Source organism: Ovis aries, chromosome 12 (assembly GCF_016772045.2).
Source record: "Ovis aries strain OAR_USU_Benz2616 breed Rambouillet chromosome 12, ARS-UI_Ramb_v3.0, whole genome shotgun sequence".
NCBI classification, from domain to species: domain Eukaryota; kingdom Metazoa; phylum Chordata; class Mammalia; order Artiodactyla; family Bovidae; genus Ovis; species Ovis aries.
Genome location: NC_056065.1, coordinates 64,933,247 through 64,954,783, shown reverse-complemented (window position 1 = coordinate 64,954,783; position 21,537 = coordinate 64,933,247). Strand labels below are relative to the sequence as shown.

The 21,537-nt window shown below is 42.0% G+C and overlaps 1 protein-coding gene across 2 annotated transcripts in view; it reads right to left on the bottom strand.

The window, feature by feature from the left end:
- C12H1orf21 (chromosome 12 C1orf21 homolog) overlaps positions 1-21,537 on the bottom strand; it is a 247,069-nt gene that overhangs the window by 148,317 nt on the left and 77,215 nt on the right. For both annotated transcript variants that reach the window (XM_042229198.2, XM_015099359.4), the window contains one exon: positions 11,200-11,419. In XM_042229198.2, coding sequence (XP_042085132.1) covers positions 11,200-11,293 — 94 coding nt within the window. In that variant the 5' untranslated portion in view covers positions 11,294-11,419. The remainder of the gene's footprint in view (positions 1-11,199; positions 11,420-21,537) is intronic.

The following is a 21,537-nucleotide window of genomic DNA, read 5'->3' as shown; positions in this document are numbered from 1 at the left end:
GATCAGGTTGCTTGCTTTCCTGACTTAAATTTTTTTCAATTTTTTTTTCAGCTTTTATGACCGTGACCCAGCTCTATCATACATTCATCAAACGTTTTTGCTTTTAAGGTTCTTTACCCATTCACTGAAGAAAAAAAGGTGGGTGTGTGTTGAGGGGAAGATGTCCTCTCTGATCTTTGAGAAATAACTTCAGAAGGCAAAAGAAGCTTCTGTAGGCCAGCAGCAAAGTGTCAGGGATGCAGCTAAGGACTACTGCAAGTGAGCACCAAGAGATGAACAAGTTAGAATTTGCTCTTCCTCGTCTGCCAGGCTGTCTCCCAGTCTCGTCTCTCTGATTTTCCTGGGCCCTTGCCTGTGTGTCTCTCCTATCTGGAGAGTCAAAGCAGAAAATGAGGGCTGCTTCCTCAGTCGAACCCCTTTCCTCTTCGATTCAATAATAAATCAACTTCAAAACTGAAACTTCAGTGGGAAGGAAACTGTAAACACCAACACCACCTTCTAGTGACCTAAACTAGCACTATCCAATAGAAATAACGTGAGTGATGTCAGTGAGCTAAACACTGCCAGCAGCCATTAAATAAATAAAAAGAAAACAGTGGCATTAATTTTAATAGTAAATTTTATTTAACTCTGTATATTATCATTTCAACATGTAATCCAAAGAAAACTGGTGAGCTATTTTATACTTTTTTTCATACTAAATCCTCAAAATCTCATGTGTAATTCATACTTAGTTCAGTTCAGTCACTCAGTTGTGTCTGACTCTTTGTGACCCCATGGACTGCAGCATGCCAGGCTTCCCGGTCCATCACCAACTCCCAATTCATACTTTTAGTATATTTCAATTAGGGCTAATCTTATTTAATAAGCTTAATTATCACATGTGGCCAGTGGCTATTATATTAGATGGCACAGACTTAAAACATGATTCTCTCCATTTGTCTCACAAACAATCACAGATCAATGAATCTTTAGTTGATCTTCACCTCATGCAACCAGAAATTATTACAGGAAGGAACAGCAAATTATTACCTGTTCTAAATCGCTTTAAATTTCTGCAAAAAATCTATTTCCCCATTTAATCTTCACCATAACCCGTGAAGTCGGACCCAACAGTATTTTAGATAGGTAACAGATTGACATAACAAGATTGCCCTTTCTCTCTCACACACACATACACACACACACATACACACACACATATGCACACACCTGTTCTATGTTCTCAATTTATGTAGCCAAGGACCAGACCAGAACTGAAGCCCCACAGCAGTATGGAGCCCATGTAAAAGAAAGTGGCCAGATTCTTGCTTTATTGATGCTCTTTTATATACCACCATTCCAGAAGAATTTACTCTTATAATCTAAGCACTTTCACTTAAGGGAACATATATAATAATCAGGACCATCTTGGTCCTTAATCAGTCAAGGCCACCTCATCATAAGGAGGGAGCTGGCATGTTCAGGGCCCAACCCAGTTCCTGAACAGTCTCTCTGCCTCCAGCTCCGGGCCTTCTGGAACCCCACATCTTCTCAAGGTCAAAAAGTCCTTGCCTCCAGGGATTCATAAGAGAGAAGCTTATAAGAGAGAAGACACATACACAAATAATGAGATCAGACATATAAACAAGTAAACCAAATACAAAAGTATATAAAATGTATTCTGGGATGGCAGGAAAGAGATTCTTTCTGAAGGTATCAGAAAAGCTTCACGCAAGTTTGGAAAAAGAGCAAGATCTAAACAGATGAAAGTGGGCAAAGGGCCCATGCCAAGCAGAGATCACAGAGTACTTGACCTGGGGCACAGAGGTGTGCAAAGTGGTTACAGGGTAAGTTGTCCCCTCCGGCTATAGAACATGAGGGACAGAGTATGGAACAAGTTTGCCAAAGTGAGTAAAAGGGTAAAAGCCATCTTCAGAGGTCTTGAATGTTCACTAAGGTTTTGGGATTTTACAGTCTAAGAACTGAGTGCAACAGAAAGTTCTAGAGTGGGAGAATTAACAAGGACAAAGGACTACTTTAGAAAAATCCGGTAAAGTCTGACAATTTACAGGTGCAAAAAAAAAAAATGGAGAGTTAAAAACAAAGCAAAGAAGCGGGCAAACAAAGAGAGCTAATGGAGCATAAATTCAGAGGACCCTGCATTATCCTGGGTTATGGATTACAACAACCTAAACGATGCTGGTGGTAGGAAAAGTGAGGTTAGGAGAATGAGATTTACAGATCTGGAACGGGAAGAGACAAGGGCCTCAAGATTAAAGCCTACTTTACTGAAAGAATGACAGTGACCTTCATGCAAATAGGAAAGTCAATATAACTAAACAGCTTTCCCCATGGTGGGTGGGCTTTGGAAGAGATAATGATCTCAATTTTAACATGTAAATTTCCCTAATAAGGCCTGAATCTGTTCTGTGCCCCTACTTTAATAGTTTAAGTGAATGACAGTTGAAAGAAATCCAATAAGCACTTGGCTTTCCTCAGAACTTGTTTAACTAGTTTCTGATAACTTGAGCCCACTGGTCACTTGCTTTCTGCAAGCTGGTCTTGGCAATCTGCTCAGCTGTCCTCTGAATGACCTCAGAAGATCTGCTGACCATTCTTCATGTCTGACCCGACCACTGAGGGAAGAACATTTACAATCTGGACATGGAACTTCCTGGTCTGGATGTTACTTCTGAAAGGGCCATGGTATTGAGACACAACTTCAGATTTAAAACTTGGTGGAACAGTGGTTAAGAATCGCCTGCCAATGCAGAAGATGCAAGACATGGATTTGATCCCTGGGTCGGGAAGATCCCCTGGAGCAGGAAATGGCAACCCACTCTCTAGTATTCTTGCCTGAAAATTCCATGGATAGAGGCGCCTGACAGGCTGCAGTCCATGGGGGTCACAAAAAGTTGGACACTACTCAGCACGAATGCACGCACATACCTCCATATTTAAAGTGAAGGAAAGTCTACAGGTATATGTCAGTAATAAAGTTCTTTGTCAACAAACACTTGTTTTAAATCTACAAGGCAAGATGCCCATCCATCACTTGATCCTCAATAGTGGAATATTCTATATTGTCAGTCTCTAATAACCAAAACATCACAGAGAGCAAACAGCTTCATATAAATGAAAATTACAAAGTTGGCTTAAAACTCAACATTCAGAAAACTAAGATGGCATCTGGTCCTATCACTTCATGGCAAATAGATGGGGAAACAGTGGAAACAGTGACAGACTTTATTTTGGGGGCTCAAAATCACTGCAGATGGTGACTGCAGCCATGAAATTAAAAGATGCTTGCTCCTTGGAAGAAAAGTTATGACCAACGTAGACAACATATTAAAAAGCAGAGACATTACTTCGCCAACAAAGGTCCGTCTAGTCAAAGCTATGGTTTTTCCAGTAGTCATGTACGAATGTGAGAGCTGGACCATAAGGAAAGCTGGGCACCAAAGAAGTGATGCTTTTGAACTGTAGTGTTGGAAAAGAGTCTTGAGAGTCCCTTGGACAGCAAGGAGGTCCAACCAGTCCATCCTAAAGGAAATCAGTCCTGAATATTCATTGGAAGGACTGATGCTGAAGTTGAAACTCCAATAGTTTGGCTACCTGATGCAAAGAATTGACTCATTTGAAAAGACCGTGATGCTGGGAAAGATTGAAGGTGGGAGGAGAAGGGGGCAACAGAGGATGAGATGGTTTGATGGCTGACTCAGTGGATGTGAGTTTGAGTAAACTCCGGGAGTTGGTGGTGGAGGGAGGCCTGGCGTGCTGCAGTCCATGGGGTCACAAAGAGTCGGAGATGACTGAACGACTGAATTGAAACATTTGTAAAAACACAAGGCTTATCAATGCTCCCCAGTATGTCCTTAGAGGCTATAAAATTCAATTAACACTTTTAGGAAAAGGATCGAATGTGTGTATGTACACATACTTCAGAGCCATCCCCAAATACGCCACCTTTCACAGACTTTGTCAAATCTCCCACAACATGTGGTAATAATATTTTCAAACATTTCAAAACATTAAGCTTTTAAAAAGTGGATGAGGCCTCTTTATTCAGTGGAAAATAAAGGCATGATTTAGAAAGCAGAATGGAACTGTCCAGAATGGAATACAGTCCAGTCATGAGTTCTCATGCCCTCTGGTAATGGGTGTTGTAACTGGTCTCCAAAAATGGCTCCCAACAATTCTTCCCCTGCCTATAGGGTCAGACTCAAGAGATGGAGAGCCTTTGTGCTCCCTTGATTGACTCTAGGTTGGTCTTGTGACTTGCTTTTGCTCAACAGAATGCAGCACAATTAACATTCTTGGACTTTCAAGCCTAGGCCTTAAGAGGGCTAGCAGCTTCTACTTCTTCTCCAGGCAGCTAGCTGCCTCATGAAAATGTGACTACCTGATGGAAAGAGAGATCTGAAGCCATCCCGGTCAGCTGAGCCCAGCTGAGCTCCCAGCTGAATGAAACCACATGACGGAAAGTGTTAGCTGCTCAGTCATGTCTGACTCTTTGTGACCCCGTGGACTGTAGACTGCCAGGCTCCTCTGTCCATGGGATTTCCCAGGCAAGAATACTGGAGTGGGCAGCCACTCCCTTCTCCAGGGGATCTTCCCAACCCAGGGCCTGAACCTGGGTCTCTTGCATTGCAGGCAGATTCTTTACCATCTGGGCCATAAGGGAAGAATGTCTGGAGCCCTGGCAGATAAACAGCAGATGAACCCCAGCCACCCCACAGAATCAGGAGAAATAATAAATCAGTGCTGCTAAGTTTGGGGTCCTTTGTGGGTGATAACAGATTAGTGAAACAATGGGTGATGAAAGATATCAAGTGGCTGAAAGTGAGTCTGATCTACCATTCACTTGTGACCATTTGTGATTCTACTGGGATTTTGTAGACTTCTGCTTGCAAGCTAATTCAAGTGGAGAAACGGATAGGACCTTCTCTTCTCATATTCAGACTCTAGCATTCAGTAACATCTAGGTTACCAGTACTGATGTTCACACTGGATTCTGACACTTCTACTCCCAGAGCCCAGAAGGACTAGGAAAACTGTCTCCCTTGACTAGTACACAAAGCTCTCTCTCTCTCTCCCTGTATTCTTCCTTTCTGGAACACCATGCCACAAACCTACAAATGTTGACATCAGAAAGAGTAATAAGATGATAAATGCTGGAGTGAATAAAACTTCACTGTGAGCACTGGGGGGATGAAGAGAAGCTGGCATAGACCTTAAATGCACTTGGTGGTGTGGACTGTGAGTCACACAGACAGCAAAGACTAGGCAGGCATGGGGCAGACTGAATTATTAGCCCCAATTCTTGACCCTTTTCTACAATCACACCCTTGCTATCAATGTGCTATGGTCAGATGAACTTCTTTGCCTTCTGTCTTTGAACTCTCTTATGTGACTCAATTTGGCTAATAAAATGTGGGTGCAAACAACAGTGTGCCAAGTCCAAGTTCAAGCTTAAGAGGCATCATGTGTATTGCTTGCACTTTTACCCTCCTGAAAAAGAAGAGCATGTTCCCCTTGGCTCCTGGATCCCAGGAGGAAGTTGAGACATGGAACAGAGCCACTCCAGCTGACCAACTGCCTTGTGATCAAGAAAGATACGCTTATTGTTGAATGCCACTGAGATCCTGAGGCTGTCTATTACCCAGCAATAGTTGACTAATACAAGGCTTCTTTATTAGATGCCAACATTTGCAAACTACACACGATACTTTAGAACAACAGAAAGTCTTCTTGGTTATAAAAGTTGCAACCATATTAGCAAATGAATGGTTAGATGGTTTCATTGCCAAGCAAAATAAAATACAATATATTGAGTATTACCAAATGAACTTACAAAACAGAAAGAGATTCACAGGCTTAGAGAACAAACTTATGGCTGCTGGGAGGAAAGACAGGGATAAGGGATAGTTAGGGAGTTTGGGACTGACATGTACACAATGCTATATTTAAAATGGATAACCAACAATGACCTACTGTAGAGCACATGGAACTCTGCTCAATGTCATGTGGCAGCCTGGATGGGAGGGGAATTTGGGGAGAATGGATACATATATATGTATGGCTGAGTCCTTTTGCTGATCACCTGAAGCTACACAACCTTGTTTGTTAATTGGTTACACCCCAATACAAAATAAAAAGGTTTTATATATATATATATATATATGTATATGTATATATAGACTATCATTAAATTTTTGCTCTTACAAGTCTAAGATTATCTTTCTACAGGTTATGATTTGGTATTCAAAGTTCTCCATAATATAATCCTAACTTAGTTTTCTAACCAATTTCCTCTCACTTATATTCCATTCAAACTGTATTACTTGAGGGGACGGGGTGAGGCTCAAGAGGGAGGGGATATATATACACACACATATGGCTGATTCACTGTTGTACAGCAGAAACAGACACAACTTTGTAAAGCAATTATACTTCAATTAAAAAAAAAACTAGATTACTTGATTCTGTAATTTTTTTTTGGATAACTTGTAATTTTTAAATATGTTACATCACCTTTAGCCTTTCCTCGTCCCATTCCTTCCTATACCCTTTATCCAGCAGATTTAGATTCTCCATCCCTTAAGGCCAGTTTCAGCTGTCACCTCCGTAAGAAATCTGTTCTGATCCCATCTTTTAAGGCAGTCTCTCCAACCCTCTGACTCTTATCATGATATGTATGTCTTTTCCTCTTCTGGTATTTGGCTTATTCTGCCTCATAACGCTTCCTCATCCTCTTACAAAGTTCTAGACAGCAAGGCTTATCTCTGTATCCTCCACAGCATTTAGCAAAGGGTCTGACACATCATGTACCAGCTAGTCAATAATTTTTCGCATTAAAGAATGGAAGACGGATGGGAAGTAGCCACGACACTGAGAAGGGTTCGTGGACTTTGGAGTCAGAGATATCTGATTGTATTACTTAGTAGCTGAGCAGCTTTGGACCGGTTAGTCTCACTGTGCCCCAGCCCTCAAATGTGTAAAATTGGGATGGCACAGATTTCACAGGATTGTTGTGAAAATTCAACATGAAACTGAATGCAAATGCTTTTCACTGTCTGACATATGGTGGAAGCTCCATAAGTGGTAGCTCTAATTACAAAAACAACAATGACACAGAATCTCACATAGAAGTTGGTTTAAACAAATCTCTGATATTCAATTATTTCCTCTTAAAAGTTCAATTTTGAGAGTGACAGTAATAACTCTAGTTCCTATTAGCAGTTTTCCCTGAAGGTGTGGTTTCAAAGATCTGGATTCTAGTTTTATTAACTCATTATCGACCAGGAGATTTTTGCAGAAACTAACACTGCAGCTGGCAGTCTTTTTTTGGGGGGAGGGGTGCTGGTCGAAAGTTTTTCTCACTAACACTTTACAGGTTATTTCATTAAATAGTTAGAAATGACACACCTGTAAAGTCTACTAACTTTTGTGAAATGTTGTCTTCAATCCACTTTTCTGTAGAAGCAAAGGAACATTCTCCAGCACCATGGGTTTCATTTTTCACTTTCTGTATCAGAATGAATCACTAAGTATTTTTTGTTGTTTTGTTGGTCTAATATTTACACCATTTGAATCAGAACCATATTCTGAAGAACTATGATCTTCTGAGACACTTAGTACATGTGTCACTCACATAATCGGAGAAAGTATCTGCATAAAATTCACCGAAAAAATCCTCTTCGCTCAAAATTTTTCAGTGTGTCATTTCTGAAAATTTTCAGTTCAGTCGCTCAGTCATGTCTGACTCTTTGCGAGCCCATGAACCGTAGCACGCCAGGCATCCCTGCCCATCACCAACTCCTGGAGTCCACCCAAACCCATGTCCATCAGGTCGGTGATGCCATCCAACCATCTCATCCTCTGTTGTCCCCTGCTCCTCCTGCCCTCAATCTTTCCCAGCATCAGGGTCTTTTCCAATGAATCAGCTCTTCACATCATGTGGCCAAAGTATTGAAGTTTCAGCTTCAACATCAGTCCCTCCAATGAATAACCAGGACTGATCTCCCTCAGAATAGACTGGTTGGATCTCCTTGAAGTCCAAGAGACTCTCAAGAGTCTTCTCCAAAACCACAGTTCAAAAGCATCAATTCTTTGGCGCTCAGCTTTCTTTAGAGTCCAACTCTCATATCCACACATGATCACTGGAAAAACCATAACCTTGACTAGACAGACGGGCCTTTGTTGGCAAAGTAATGTCTCTGCTTTTTAACATGCTGTCTAGGTTGGTCATAACTTTCCTTCCAAGGAGTAAGTGTCTTGTAATTTCATGGCTGCAGTCACCATCTGCAGTGATTTTGGAGCCCCCCAAAATAAAGTCAGCCACTGTTTCCACTGTTTCCCCATCTATCTGCCATGAAGTGATGGGACCAGATGTCATGACCTTAGTTTTCTGAATGTTGAGCTTTAAGCCAACTTTTTCACTCTCCTCTTTCACTTTCATCGAGAGGCTCCTTAGTTCCTCTTCACTTTCTGCCATAAGGGTGGTGTCATCTACATATCTGAGGTTATTGATATTTCTCCCGGCAATCTTGATTCCAGCTTGTGCTTCTTCCAGCCCAGTGTTTCTCATGATGTACTCTGCATATAAGTTAAATAAGCAGGGTGACAATATACAGCCTTGACGTACTCCTTTTCCTACTTGGAACCAGTCTGTTGTCCCATGTCCAGTTCTAACTGTTGCTTCCTGACCTGCATACAGGTTTCTCAAGAGTCAGGTCAGGTGGTCTGATATTCCCACCTCTTTCAGAATTTTCCACAGTTTATTGTGATCCACACAGTCAAAGGCTTTGGCATAGTCAATAAAGCAGAAATAGATGTTTTTTCTGGCTCTCACTCGCTTTTTTGATGATCCAGTGGATGCTGGCAATTTGATCTCTGGTTCCTCTGCCTTTTCTAAAACCAGCTTGAACATCTGGAAGTTCACGTATTGCTGAAGCCTAGCTTGGAGAATTTTAAGCGTTGCTTTACTAGTGTGTGAGATGAGTGCAATTGTGTGGTAATTTGAGCATTCTTTGGCATTGCCTTTCTTTGGGATTGGAATGAAAACTGACCTTTTCCAGTCCTGTGGCTACTGTTGAGTTTTCCAAATTTGCTGGCATATTGAGTGCAGCACTTTCACAGCATCATCTTTCAGGATTTGAAATAGCTCAACTGGAATTCCATCACCTCCACTAGCTTTGTTCATAGTGTTGCTTCCTAAGGCCCACTTGACTTCACACTCCAGGATGTCTGGCTCTAGGTGAGTGATCATACCATCATGATTATCTGGGTTGTGAAGATCTTTTTTGTACAGTTCTTCTGTGTATTCTTGCCCGCTCTTCTTAATATCTTCTGCTTCTGTTAGGTCCCTATCATTTCTGTCCTTTATTGAGCCCATTTTTGCATGATATGTTCCCTTGGTATCTCTAATTTTCTTGAAGAGATCTCTAGTCTTTCCCATTCTATTGTTTTCCTCTATTTCTTTCCATTGATCGCTGAGGAAGGCTTTCTTATCTCTTCTTGCTATTCTTTGGAACTCTGCATTCAGATGGGTATATCTTTCCTTTTCTCCTTTGCTTTTCACTTCCCTTCTTTTCACAGCTATTTGTAAGGCCTTCTCAGACAGCCATTTTGGTTTTTTGCATTTTTTTTCCCCTTAGGAATGATCTTGATTCCTGTCTCCTGTACAATGTCACGAACCTCCATCCATAGTTCATCAGGCATTCTGTCTATCTGATCTAGTGAAAATTTTATGTTTATGATATACACAAGGTTGGAACAAAAACCTAATGGAGCAACATGTGTATGATAATGACAGGCAAGTTGTTTAAGAACGCTTGATCAATTTTAAGCTCTAACAACTTTGCACAGTGATGTTTATTGTATTATCGTCTAAAAACGCAGTGATATATCCCCAGTCAATAATGTGTTAAGATGCTCATATATTACTCCACAGTTCTTGGCTCTATAGGTAGAGACCACTAGAGGCAAGTTTGTTCCAGGCAACAATACATCTTGAAACAAACCAAAGGGAACCCTTCTTCCTCCATAAGCATGAGCCTACTTGTAGTAGAGCGTTATCCCTTCCACAGTGTTCCCAACCCTTCCCCAGGGAACTGAAGCAGCCATTGCAATGGACCAAAGGTGAGAGACTAAAATGCCACAGAAGCTCTGGATAGAGACTGAATGGTGCAACTTGAGTTGTTCACGTAAACATTATTTCTAGAAGATTCTTTAATGAATAAGAGATGAAGAAGTGCTCTTATGAATAAAAGAGCAAATGTCATGCAAATGTCAATGAGAATTATTGTTATAGTGATTCAGCAAAAACGGTTTCATCTTCTCTGACTAACTGGAATCTGGTACAAACACAGCTACTAATCGTCAGGGTATCACTGATCTTGACAAACTCAAGATTAGGCAAACTCAAAACCTGTGAATGGCCAGGCATGGAACATCGGCAAGTGAACTGGGGCTGCTGTGCGTTAACAGGGAAAGCTTAGCAGAGACATTGCCTGACTGAGTTGGCAATTTGTACCCTATCCCACCAACTGCTGCTTCAGGAAATGGAAAATCTGTGGGGCCAGATCTTCTCAAGAAATCTGGGGTTTTGTGTGGAACATCCTGATTTTTAAAAGGCTGTCTTTCTTTTTATTTTAAAAATTCTCTGGGGGCCAAAGAAAATCCAGATGAGGCCATGGGTTGGCACTTTGTGACCTTTGCATTGCACAGTCTCAACTCACTATGAATCATCAGAGATGGTTACAAGATGGTTTCTAAATGCACTGCAATTGTATTTTTGGATCTAAGGATTTACAATTCACATAAACTTACAATAAACTCCAAGTAACACCACATTCCCTCAGTTATAAATCTTCACCCATTTCTCGACCTTCATGTTTCAGTCCCACAATTCTGGACCAGAACATCCGTGGCCACTTAGGTCCGATGCACCTAAGTCCTATGAGTTCTGCAAAGCTTGATTTAAATATGAGCTCTGTATAAAACCTCCATGGTCCTCCTCAAAGTCTTCCAGGTATAAATTATGATGAAACTGTCCAGTGTAAAAGATCTGAATCAATTTTTATCATATCTCATCGGCCCTTTACCCGCTCCCCCTGTCAAATGGAACACCACCATGACATTGCAGTTACTCACTCCTGCGAACACGAAAGGCCTAGATCAAGGGGGCCAAGAATGAAGTTCAGTGGCACTTACCGCCAAACACATCTCCATTCTGGTAGTTCTTCCCTTTCTGGGCTTCCTCTTCATTTTGAACAGTGGCAACATGCTTGGCGGAGGCACAGCCCATAGTCTCATTCGGTCAGCTTCAGCCGGGCTGAACTGCAAATCATCTCTACAGACACGGGGACATGTTTTTTTTCTTTAGACACAGGGAAAATCCACCTTCTTGCTGAGTCAGTCAAGATGGGTGCACCTGGAAGAAGACAGCGCTAGATCAGAATGCATAACAGAAAGCCCGTGTCTCCGCGTCTGCAGGGTTTCTTGCCTGAGTCCACTGGATGGGGGTGCGACCAGGCACCGCAGGGGAAACACAGCATGGGTCATTCTCATCGCACCCTGTGCTCGGAAAGCAGGGTTGGAAGGCTTGCACCCTGTGCAACACAGGGCTGGACATTTTGAGGAGATAAAACATTTCTTTTTATTTATTCTAATAAATATTTGAGCCTTCCTACTTGCCACATACAAACTTGAAGGGTCATCTAGGTTTGTTAATGTTCGGGAATCTCAGAAACCTTCAGAGAAAGGGAAGCACATGGATGAGATCCACTGAGTTCAGAAGGCTGGGGAAAGTCCTCCATCTTTCTCATCTGGCCCTGTAGCCAGCTCTTTCCAGCAACTCCAATTTCACCCGGAGGGAGTGAGCTGGAACATGGGCTAGTTTATGCATTTCTGGTAGGTTCTAAAAAGTGATTCAATATTTTATCACTGAGGTGACACTGTTTGGGAAGGAAGGAGATGGGAGACATTTTTAAAACCTCCTATACAATACAATGTATTAAGTACCATGATAAACATATCATAGGAATCTATGGCAATGCAGAATTCAAAAAAATAGATTAAATTGTGATCGGGCAAAGGCAGGAATTAAAAGAGGAAGTGATATTTTGTAGCATCTTAAAGTTTGGTAGAAACTTGCCAGGCTTGAAAGGATAGTAGCATCATCCAAATGTAAAGAACTCCCTGAGCTAAGACACCGGAGTGTGGAAGACCATGGTGTGTGTATGTGTGTGTGTGCACGCGTGCGTGCAAGCACATGTATGTTCAGAGGGGTCAAGTGGGGGTGGGGGAGGGAAGAGGACTGCACTGCTGAGGCTTGTGAAGGGCCTGGAGGAAGCCTTGCTAACTTTATCCACTTTAATAAAGATAAATATAAGATGTCGCAAGATAGAGGAAATCCATTTGATCCAAATCTGAGAAGACTTTGAGAGATACTGAATTAGTAGCATTCAAATCCATTCTGTCAACCTACTACAGTGTTTAAAGAAACAGTACTGAAATATGAGACAAGAAGAAGCAGAGACAGGACTCAGTTCCAGAGACAGAAGGGAGAAAACTCCTCTCCAAGCAGGTGGCTGCCAAGGGCTCCAGCTTTGCCCTACAGGGCAGCACTTTCTCAGGGTCCACCTCCCCGTCATTCTGCATCATCAGGTAAGGTGACAGGGTGGGTTCCCAGAATGAATTCCTCACTTTCCAAAACGGAACATGGGAAAACAACTTCACGCATACACAAGAGAGCAACCTGAAGTGGAGAGGAAACCTTACCTCCCCTTCCAGTCTGTTGCCACCTCCTCATAACAAACAAAGTGAAAACAGGAAGGAGAGTGGGAAACCCTAGCGAAATCCTGAAGGACAATAGGAATTCAGAGACAGTTTACAACCCTCCTCTCTGGGACTCCTCTGGCCTTTCTTTTCCTCATTCCTATTTCGTGTGAACAGCTTCACAAGTTACCCAAGAAATTAATGTAAGAATCTAAGATGTGAATTATTCTTTGCTTCTCCCCAAAAGCATTGTGCGCTGTTTCTTCTGTTTTTAAAAGCTGTGTTTGTTTGTAGCAACAAATCTTACTTGAATTTGAAAAGTTGAAGTCACATGAAAAATCACATTGCGGAGGGCAAACAAAAATAAAACATATTTTAAAACTTGTCAAAGGACTTCTCTGTTACGCAGGCGTGGAAGTGAGGGGCATGTTAACAAGCACATTAGATATGATTCTAATTAGACACTTAAAATTCAAGTGATGACTTGGGAAGTCTTCATTTAATTGTATTTTTTAAAAAGCACGATCAATCAAAATGAGTTCTCTCCAAATCACAGCTAGGTGCAGATTTTGTTTCTGGAACACACACACCACGTATTTTATTACAGTAATTTAAAGAGTGAAGTTTTCCAATTTTACAACTTCATCAGGAATATATTTTAATATTTTGTCCATGTCAAAGGAGATAATTATGAAATTATCTGAGAGGCAGAAGATCCACAAGTCTCAGAATGAACCATGGAGTACTGGGAGTTATTTTTACTATGTCATCAGTCCTCCGCACATAAAGCATTGTGCGTTCATTCATTCAACAGATATTTACTGAAAAATACTAAGTGACAGACACGTTTTTTGGAAGACCCTACGTATAGAAACATAAACAGGACCAGTCTCCTCCCTGTCCCTATAACATGAACACTCAGAGAAAGGAGATCATGAGAAAGACCAGTTTCACAATGTGGTACAGCAACTGCCAGTCAAATAGAGAATGACAGGGGAATTCACCCCACAGGGCCTGATTCAGCCTTGAAATCATGAATGTCAAGAAAAGTTGGACTTGAGATCTGATCACAGCTGAATAAACATCACTAAACCACCCACCTCCCCTACAAACTACATTTCTTTTATGCTATGCTATGCTATGCTAAGTCACTTCCGTCGTGTCCGACTCTGTGCAACCCCATAGACGGCAGCCCACCAGGCTCCCCCATCCCTGGGATTCTCCAGGCAAGAACACTGGAGTGGGTTGCCATTTCCTTCTCCAATGCATGAAAGGGAAAAGTGAAAGTGAAGTCGCTCAGTCGTGTCCGACCCTCAGCGACCCCATAGACTGCAGCCTTCCAGGCTCCTCCGTCCATGGGATTTTCCAGGCAAGAATACTGGAGTGGGGGTGCCATTGCCTTCTCCGACATTTCTTTTATAGTCTGATGTAATGCCAAGGTTTCATTTCTACTGAAAATTCTCTTACTTACGTGAATCCAACTGCGACCTCAAATTGAGGAGACCTTCAGAAATGAACCCCTACCAACTGCCACCATCATCTGCTCAAGGTTTCCCTGGGGCTTCCCTTGTGGTCCAGGGGATGAGAATCCACCTGTGAATGCAGGAGACGTGCGTTCCATCCCTGGTCTGGGAAGATCCCATGTGCCATGGAGCAGCTAAGTCTGTGTGCCCCAACTACTCAGCCTGTGCCCGAGAGCCCGGGAATTGCAACTACTGAAGCCCATGCACCCTACAGCCTGTGCTTGGTCACAAGAGAAGCCACTGCAAAGAAAAGCCTGTGAACCACAACTAGAGAGTAAAACTAGAATAGCGCCCAATCACCTGAGCTACAGAAAACCTGAGGGCAGCAACCAAGACCCAGTGCAACCAAAACTAAAGAAAGAAATAAATTTTTTTTAATAAAAGAAAGCTTCCCTTTAGTTTCTACTTACTACCTTTCACATAAATCCAAGCATATTTTTTTAGTTTCCACTTTTCCATCAGTTTTCTTCAGCTTATCTCTCCCAGCTCCCACATCATCTATTCATTCACGCCCCTGAAACTACCCCACTTAGGGAAGGCTTAGGGTGCGAATGAGCGTGGAGAGACCTGAGTACCGAGCAGTCTCGTTCTCACATATTGTCATTAAGAGCATGTTATTTATTTCTGAAGTCACAGATCACAGGCTGAGAATTCAACTGAAGCATCTCTTTGATGGGATCTTCTAATACCAAGTCTCACTGAGGATGATTTTTTAAAAACTAAATAATCTATATGTAAGATCATCAGTTCAGTCGTGTTCGACTCTTTGCAACCCCATGGACTGCAGCACGCAAGGCTTCCCTGTCCATCACCAACTCCCAGAGCTTAGTCAAACTCATGTCCATTGAGTCGGTGATGCCATCCAACCATCTCGTCCTCTGTCATCCCCTTCTCCTCCTGCCTTTCAGATGTAAGATCATCAGCAGTTCAAAAACATGGGGTCCAATTAATAGCCCACACGAGTGTGTGTTAGTTGCTCAGTTGTGACTGATTCTTTGCAACCCCATGGACTGTAGCCCACCAGGCTCCTCTGTCCATGGAATTCTTTAGGCAAAAACTTTGTGTAAAAATCTCCCCAAAGGGGCTGAATGGCTATATTATCCTATATCATGAAATTAGAAGCTGCAGATCCCTATCCACAATGTTACACACTAAATTAATACCGCACCGTCTTTTCATTTACTTTCATTTATTTTTGGCTGTGCTGGGTCTCCCTTGCTGCGCTGGCTTTTCTCTAGTTGCAGTGAGCGGGGGCTACTCTTCAGATGTGGTGTGAGGGCCTCTCATTGTGGTGGTGTTTCTTATTTCGGAGCACAGGCTCTAGAGCTTGTGGGCTTCAGTAGTTGTGGCACCTGGGCTCAGTAACTGTGGTTTGTAGGCTCCAGAGAACAGGCTCAATAGTTGTAGCACATGGGCCTAGTTGCTCCTTGGCATGTGGGATCTTCCCAGACCAGGGATTGAACCTGTGTCTCCTGCTTTGGCAGGCGGATTCTTTACCACTGAGCCACCAAGGAAGCCCTCTCGCCATCTTTACAGGATATTTTTCATGCTTTGATACAATCTGTAAATCCAATTCAAAAGTTTTCAAAAGAACTCACCAATCTGTAACCGTGCATGTTTACCCCTCCCCTCCTTACACTATGCCTCAAGGCTCCTCAGGTACTACTTTAGATATCCATAGGGGAATTATTGTTCCAGGACACTTCACATTGTAACATGAGGAAGTTCTTTCCTGTACATAAGTCCTAAATTTTTATGCACTTTTTAATGTGATACGTTTGGCCCTTTTATAAGAAAAAATTATGGATTTATGATGACTTTTTTCTTTTTTTCAATGCAGATGATATCTCTATTTTTTAAATTTTTTTCCAGCTTTATGGCAGAACAATTGACAAACCTACAATTTACTGAAAGTATTCAAGGGAATACTTCAATATACTATATTTGTGAAGGGATTCCCACCAAGTTAATTAACACGTTTATCACTTCATGTATTTACTCTTTTAAAATGAGAACACAGTTCTACTCTCTCAGCAACTTCCAATCATCCAATATGGTGTTATCAACTACAGTCACCATGTTACACCCTAGACCTTATTCATCTTACGACTGAAAGTTTGTACCCTTTTATCAGTCTCAACTTATTTCTCCCAGCCTCTGGCAACCACAATTCTACCCTCCATTTGTATGAGTTTGACTTTTTAAATTTTAAGATTATCCGCAGGCTTCCCTGGCTCAGTGGTAAAGAATCTGCCTGCCAATGGAGGAGACACAGGTTCAATCCCTGGTCTGGAAAGGTCCCATATGTCGCGGAGCAACTAAGCTTGGGCACCACAACTATCGAGACTGTGCTCCAGAGCTTGGGAGCCACAACTACTGAAGCCCACATTCCCCAGAGCTCGTGCTCTGCAACAAGAGAAGCTACCACGAGAAGCCTGCACACTGCAATAAAGAGCAGCCCCCGTTCATCACAACTAGAGAAAAACCTGCACAGCAAGGAAGATTCAGCACAGCCAAAATAAATAGATTTAAAAAAAAGATCCTGCACAAAAGTAATACCATGCAGTAGCTGTACTTCTCTGTCTGGCTTACTTCACTCAGCATAATTTCTTCCAGGTTCATCCATATAGTTGCAAATGGTAGGATTTCCTTCATAATTGGGCTGAATCATATTCCTTTGTGTGTGTGTGTGTGTGTGAGACATTTTCTTGATTCATTCACTGAAGGACACTTAGGTTGCTTCCATACCTTGACTATTGTGAATAACGCTGCAATGAATGGAAATGCAGATATCCCTTCAAGATAATAAGTACATAGATGTTCAGAATTGTGACTATGGATGACTTTTTTCTTTACCTTAACTTTATGTACTGGAAGCATAACTTTATCAGAAAAAAACCTACTTCCATAAAATTGGGAAGGAATAAAATATGCAAAATCTGTTTTAATAAAAATCAGAGAAATATCTGAACTGTTTTTAAACAAAGGTTATGCAAAATATTTCTGCTTACATAATATTATGGATAATTTCACTTCTCACCAATTAATCACGGATTTTTTTTCATTTTGGATGGAAAAGTCAAAAATATTGTAGACAGTTCTCTTGTTAAAAGAGATACTTCTAAAAAATGAATTAAAAATGATAAACTTCATAAAGAAACCCTAGGCCAGAAAGAACGCGAAGGCACCACATGGAGCTTGGAGGATTGGAGAAAAATTGAATTCTGATTGCAATGGGCACACAGAGAGCTATGAAGTTAGCAGTTAAGAAAAAGATAATAGGCACATTATTAATAGATCAGGAGCAAAGTGTCCCCTCTTTCTTCCTTTGATTAAAAAGGGAAATCAAGACAAGGCAACATCTAAAAACTCCTTTCTTTTATTGAAGAAAGAGCCAACATCCAAGCTCCACAAAGAAAAAAATATATATATAAATAACTAATCAGTCTGTGTGCCCATCTGTTCTGCTTCGCTGTAATGAGTGTTAATACAGCAGCCCACTGGGGGGAAGAAGAAAGACTGCTAAAAGGGATTTCTCATTTTGAAGCTCTGGTATCCTTGGGCCACTGTTAACACCATTTCACATTTCATTGTGCATGTTAAAGATAATTCACAAAGAGATGCCACATTTGACATGTGGGTAGTCTGGAAAAGTCAAACCTCCCTATTGCCCAGCATTTGCTGGCATCACAAAAGATATTCATTCCTCGCCTCACACTCATTTGGTGACATGGCAATTGACAACATGCTATTAATGCCAAAGAAATAGGAATATCTGCTTCAGCTTTCTCTATAGGAAAACTCTCACTTTTTCAAATAATAATTGTACAGGGATATCTCTCAGAAACATAACAATAGTAAGTCCTATACATTTCTGATGGATTTCTGCAGTGGGGGATGGCAAGGTGACAAGTGGAAAGAGAATTAGAAGGGGAGTGAGGATGCTGAGCTCTGATCTCAGGCATCACACACCCCTCTCAGTACCAAGGCTGGGCTTCCTCTCTCTGAGCCTTTTCCTTTGATTCTATGATCTACCTGAACATAAATCCAAGTGATGCTGAAGAATGAAATTACCACTTGTAAAAAGGCCATTTCTTACCTAGACTCAATTTATTTACAAACTTTGTTTCAACACTTACCCAGTTAAGATATACTTGCAATTTTTTTCACCCAAAATATTTCAGGAAGCCCTTTGAAGTCTAAAGATTATTGCCAATTATGTTTTGGCCCAAGGGTGTTGATTTCAATTACATATCCAGTGAAAAAATGAACAAGGCTTGGCCATCTTATTTTTCCTTTTCTATTCTGCCTTTCATAGACAAAAATATATTTTTTAAAATGTTTCCTACAGAGAGTTGGATGGAAAAAGCTTGTGGTATAACTGTTCTTCAGCTAAGGGTTGTAGAGTTTGGTGCCTTTACCCTGTAGCTAAAAACTCTATTCCTGTATTGACTATATGTGTTCACACAAGTTCATACATATAGTGTAGTGAAGTCGCTCAGTCGTGTCCGACTCTTTGCGACCCCGTGGACTGTAGCCTACCAGGCTCCTCTGTCCATGGGATTTTCCAGGCAATAGTCCTGGAGTGGGCTGCCATTTCCTTCTCCAGGGGATCTTCCCAACCCACGGATCGAACCCGGGTCTCCTGCATTGTACACAGACACTTTACCGTCTGCACCACCAGGGAAGTCTAGTTCATGCATGGCTGACACTATTTCTGGGAAGGCAAGAGAGGAAAACACCTGATCCCGATAAAGACTCCACACCCACACCAGGGTGAAGCTATGCAGAAGAACTATGCTGTTTCTAGATTTTTCCTCTGTGATCAAGGCCAATGGCAGATATTCCTGGACTTTGAATTCTACCTTTCCCCCCTTCTTTGTTCATGTATGCTCAGTCGTGTCTGACCCTTTGCAACCCCATGGATTGCAGCCCATCAGGCTCCTCTGTTCACGGAATTTTCCAGGCAAGAATACTAAAGCAGGTTGCCACTTTCTACTCCAAGGGATCTTCCCGACCCAGGGATTAAACCCACGTCTCTTGAGTCTCCTGCATTGGCAGGCAGATTCTTTACCACTGCATCACCTGGGAAGCCCTTTCCCACTCTCAAGACTTGGAATATCAAAGGGATTTCCAGGAAGTTGCCAACCTGTGTCAGTGAGGAACCTTCTTACCCAGACACTCATGACTGGCATCTTTTGCCAGCTGTGATTCCTGGTTCATCATGTCACCTGGGACAAATCTATGTGGCTTCCTTGTCAGTATCCTAATAATAACAGCTGTTCTCCCTCTTTTATGGATTTTTTTGAAACCTAGGTAGATTGTGACATGCTTTGCAAGGCTCTTAGAAATGCAAGGTAATCTTCTGTTGCATGTACTGTGCTCTGCCACGTGCCTGCCATTACTTATCAGCCTCATGGCTTTTCAGGAGCTTTAGGTGGAGTCAGTTTGCCCAGAGGGATCCCATATGTGGCCCTGGAGAAAATGAGAGAAAAACAGATGGAAAGGAAAGAATAAAGATCAAAAAAATGACTAGAACATGTAAGTTCTAAGTATGAAGTACTACAAGGGCAAATCTGATTTTAATCTAAGCACAAAAATTGGTTCTTCCCAAATGGCCAGTGAAGGACGAACTGGGTGACCTGTGTGTTGAGACATATTATAGAAGAACAGACATGATTCCTGCCTTTGAAGGGCTAGCATTCAGACAGGGCTAACGGATCAACAACACAATAAAGTAAACTAAAATTCCAACTACTAATGTACACTGCAGGGGAAGAAATGATGGGAGATGTTCTTTGAAGTCATAGCGTATTTCAAGCTAATTAAGTTAGTGCTTGTCTCAGCTATTTATCTATTTCTGGCTGCGCTGGGCCTTTGTTACTGTGTGTGGGCCTTCTCTAGTGGCAGCCAGCAGGGGCTACTCTCTAGCTGTGGAGTGCGGGCATCTCACTGCGGTGGCTTCTCTTGTTGTGGAGCGTGGGTTCTAGGCCATGTGGGCTTGGTAGCTGTGGCTCTCTCAGGCTTAGCTGCACTCCAGCATGTGGGATCTTCCTAGGCTAGGGATTGAACCCGGGGTCTCCTGGACCACCAGGGAAGTTCTCAGCTTTGTTTAATGCAACAAGAGATGTAGAAACACCCAGCATCATGTGCTACCCTTAGCAGACCTTGGGTGAGAGACCTTCATTTACTGATGAAGAAGACAGTTAAACACATGAGCTGCTGATCCTCTAACACCATAAGCTACAACAGAACTTCAGCTGGATTGTGTGATAGTCGCTCAGTCGTGTCCTCCTCTTTGTGATGCCATGGGCTGCAGCCCGCCAGGCTCCTCTCTCCATGGAATTCTCCAGGGAAGAATACTGGAGCGGGTTGCTGTTCCCTTCTCCAGGGGATCATCCCGACCTAGGGATTGAACCTGGGTCTCCCACATTGCAAGCAGATTCTTTACCAGCTGAGCCACCAGGGAAGCATTCCTTGGAAATCTGAGTCTCACTTCTGTAGTGCTGAAGACAAGAGTTGAATGCCACTCTTCTTTGATACACACACTGGGAAAGCACATGGGGTTTTTTCCACACTGAATTACAAAGACAACTTTTATACAAGGCTAGTGTGTTCCACATTTCTGATTCAATTTAATCTCTAAACTTCAGCCTTAAACAGATTACTGTGGTAGATAAAAAAGAAATATGACCAAGCAACATATAAGATATGAATTATCTAAACTAACCATTAGGAGAAAATGTGAGAATCCTTTAAAAATAAAGCCAGCTGATATTTCATTTGTGGATTTTGGTTCTAATATTTGAGTATGTGTATGTTTCATATCCTCAGAACTATAAAAACTTTTAGCAACGTAATGTAGCAACACTTTGATAAGATCTGAATGCTTAAAATGGAAAAAGTATTTCTCTCAGAATCTAAAGGCACATCCCTCTTTCCTCCCACAACAACTTCTTTCCTCTCTTTTTTCCCTCCCTGCCACAATAAGTGAACCCATCCATCAGAGACCACTATAAACTCTGGCCTAAGATCTCTTTCCTTGTGCTTTGCCTCAGGCCACACAATCCCAGGTCTGAGGAGAAGCCAGCAATGATCTAGTGATTGAGTAAATCCATCACTTTCCTGCTGGGCAGACGGCTATTCACTGAAATGAGTGTCCCTAAGAGAAAGCTTTGGCTGCCTGCTAGAACGTTCCAGTTCTATTCAGAACAGCTCCATTTCTGGAAATGCCCTGAAAACCTTAAGA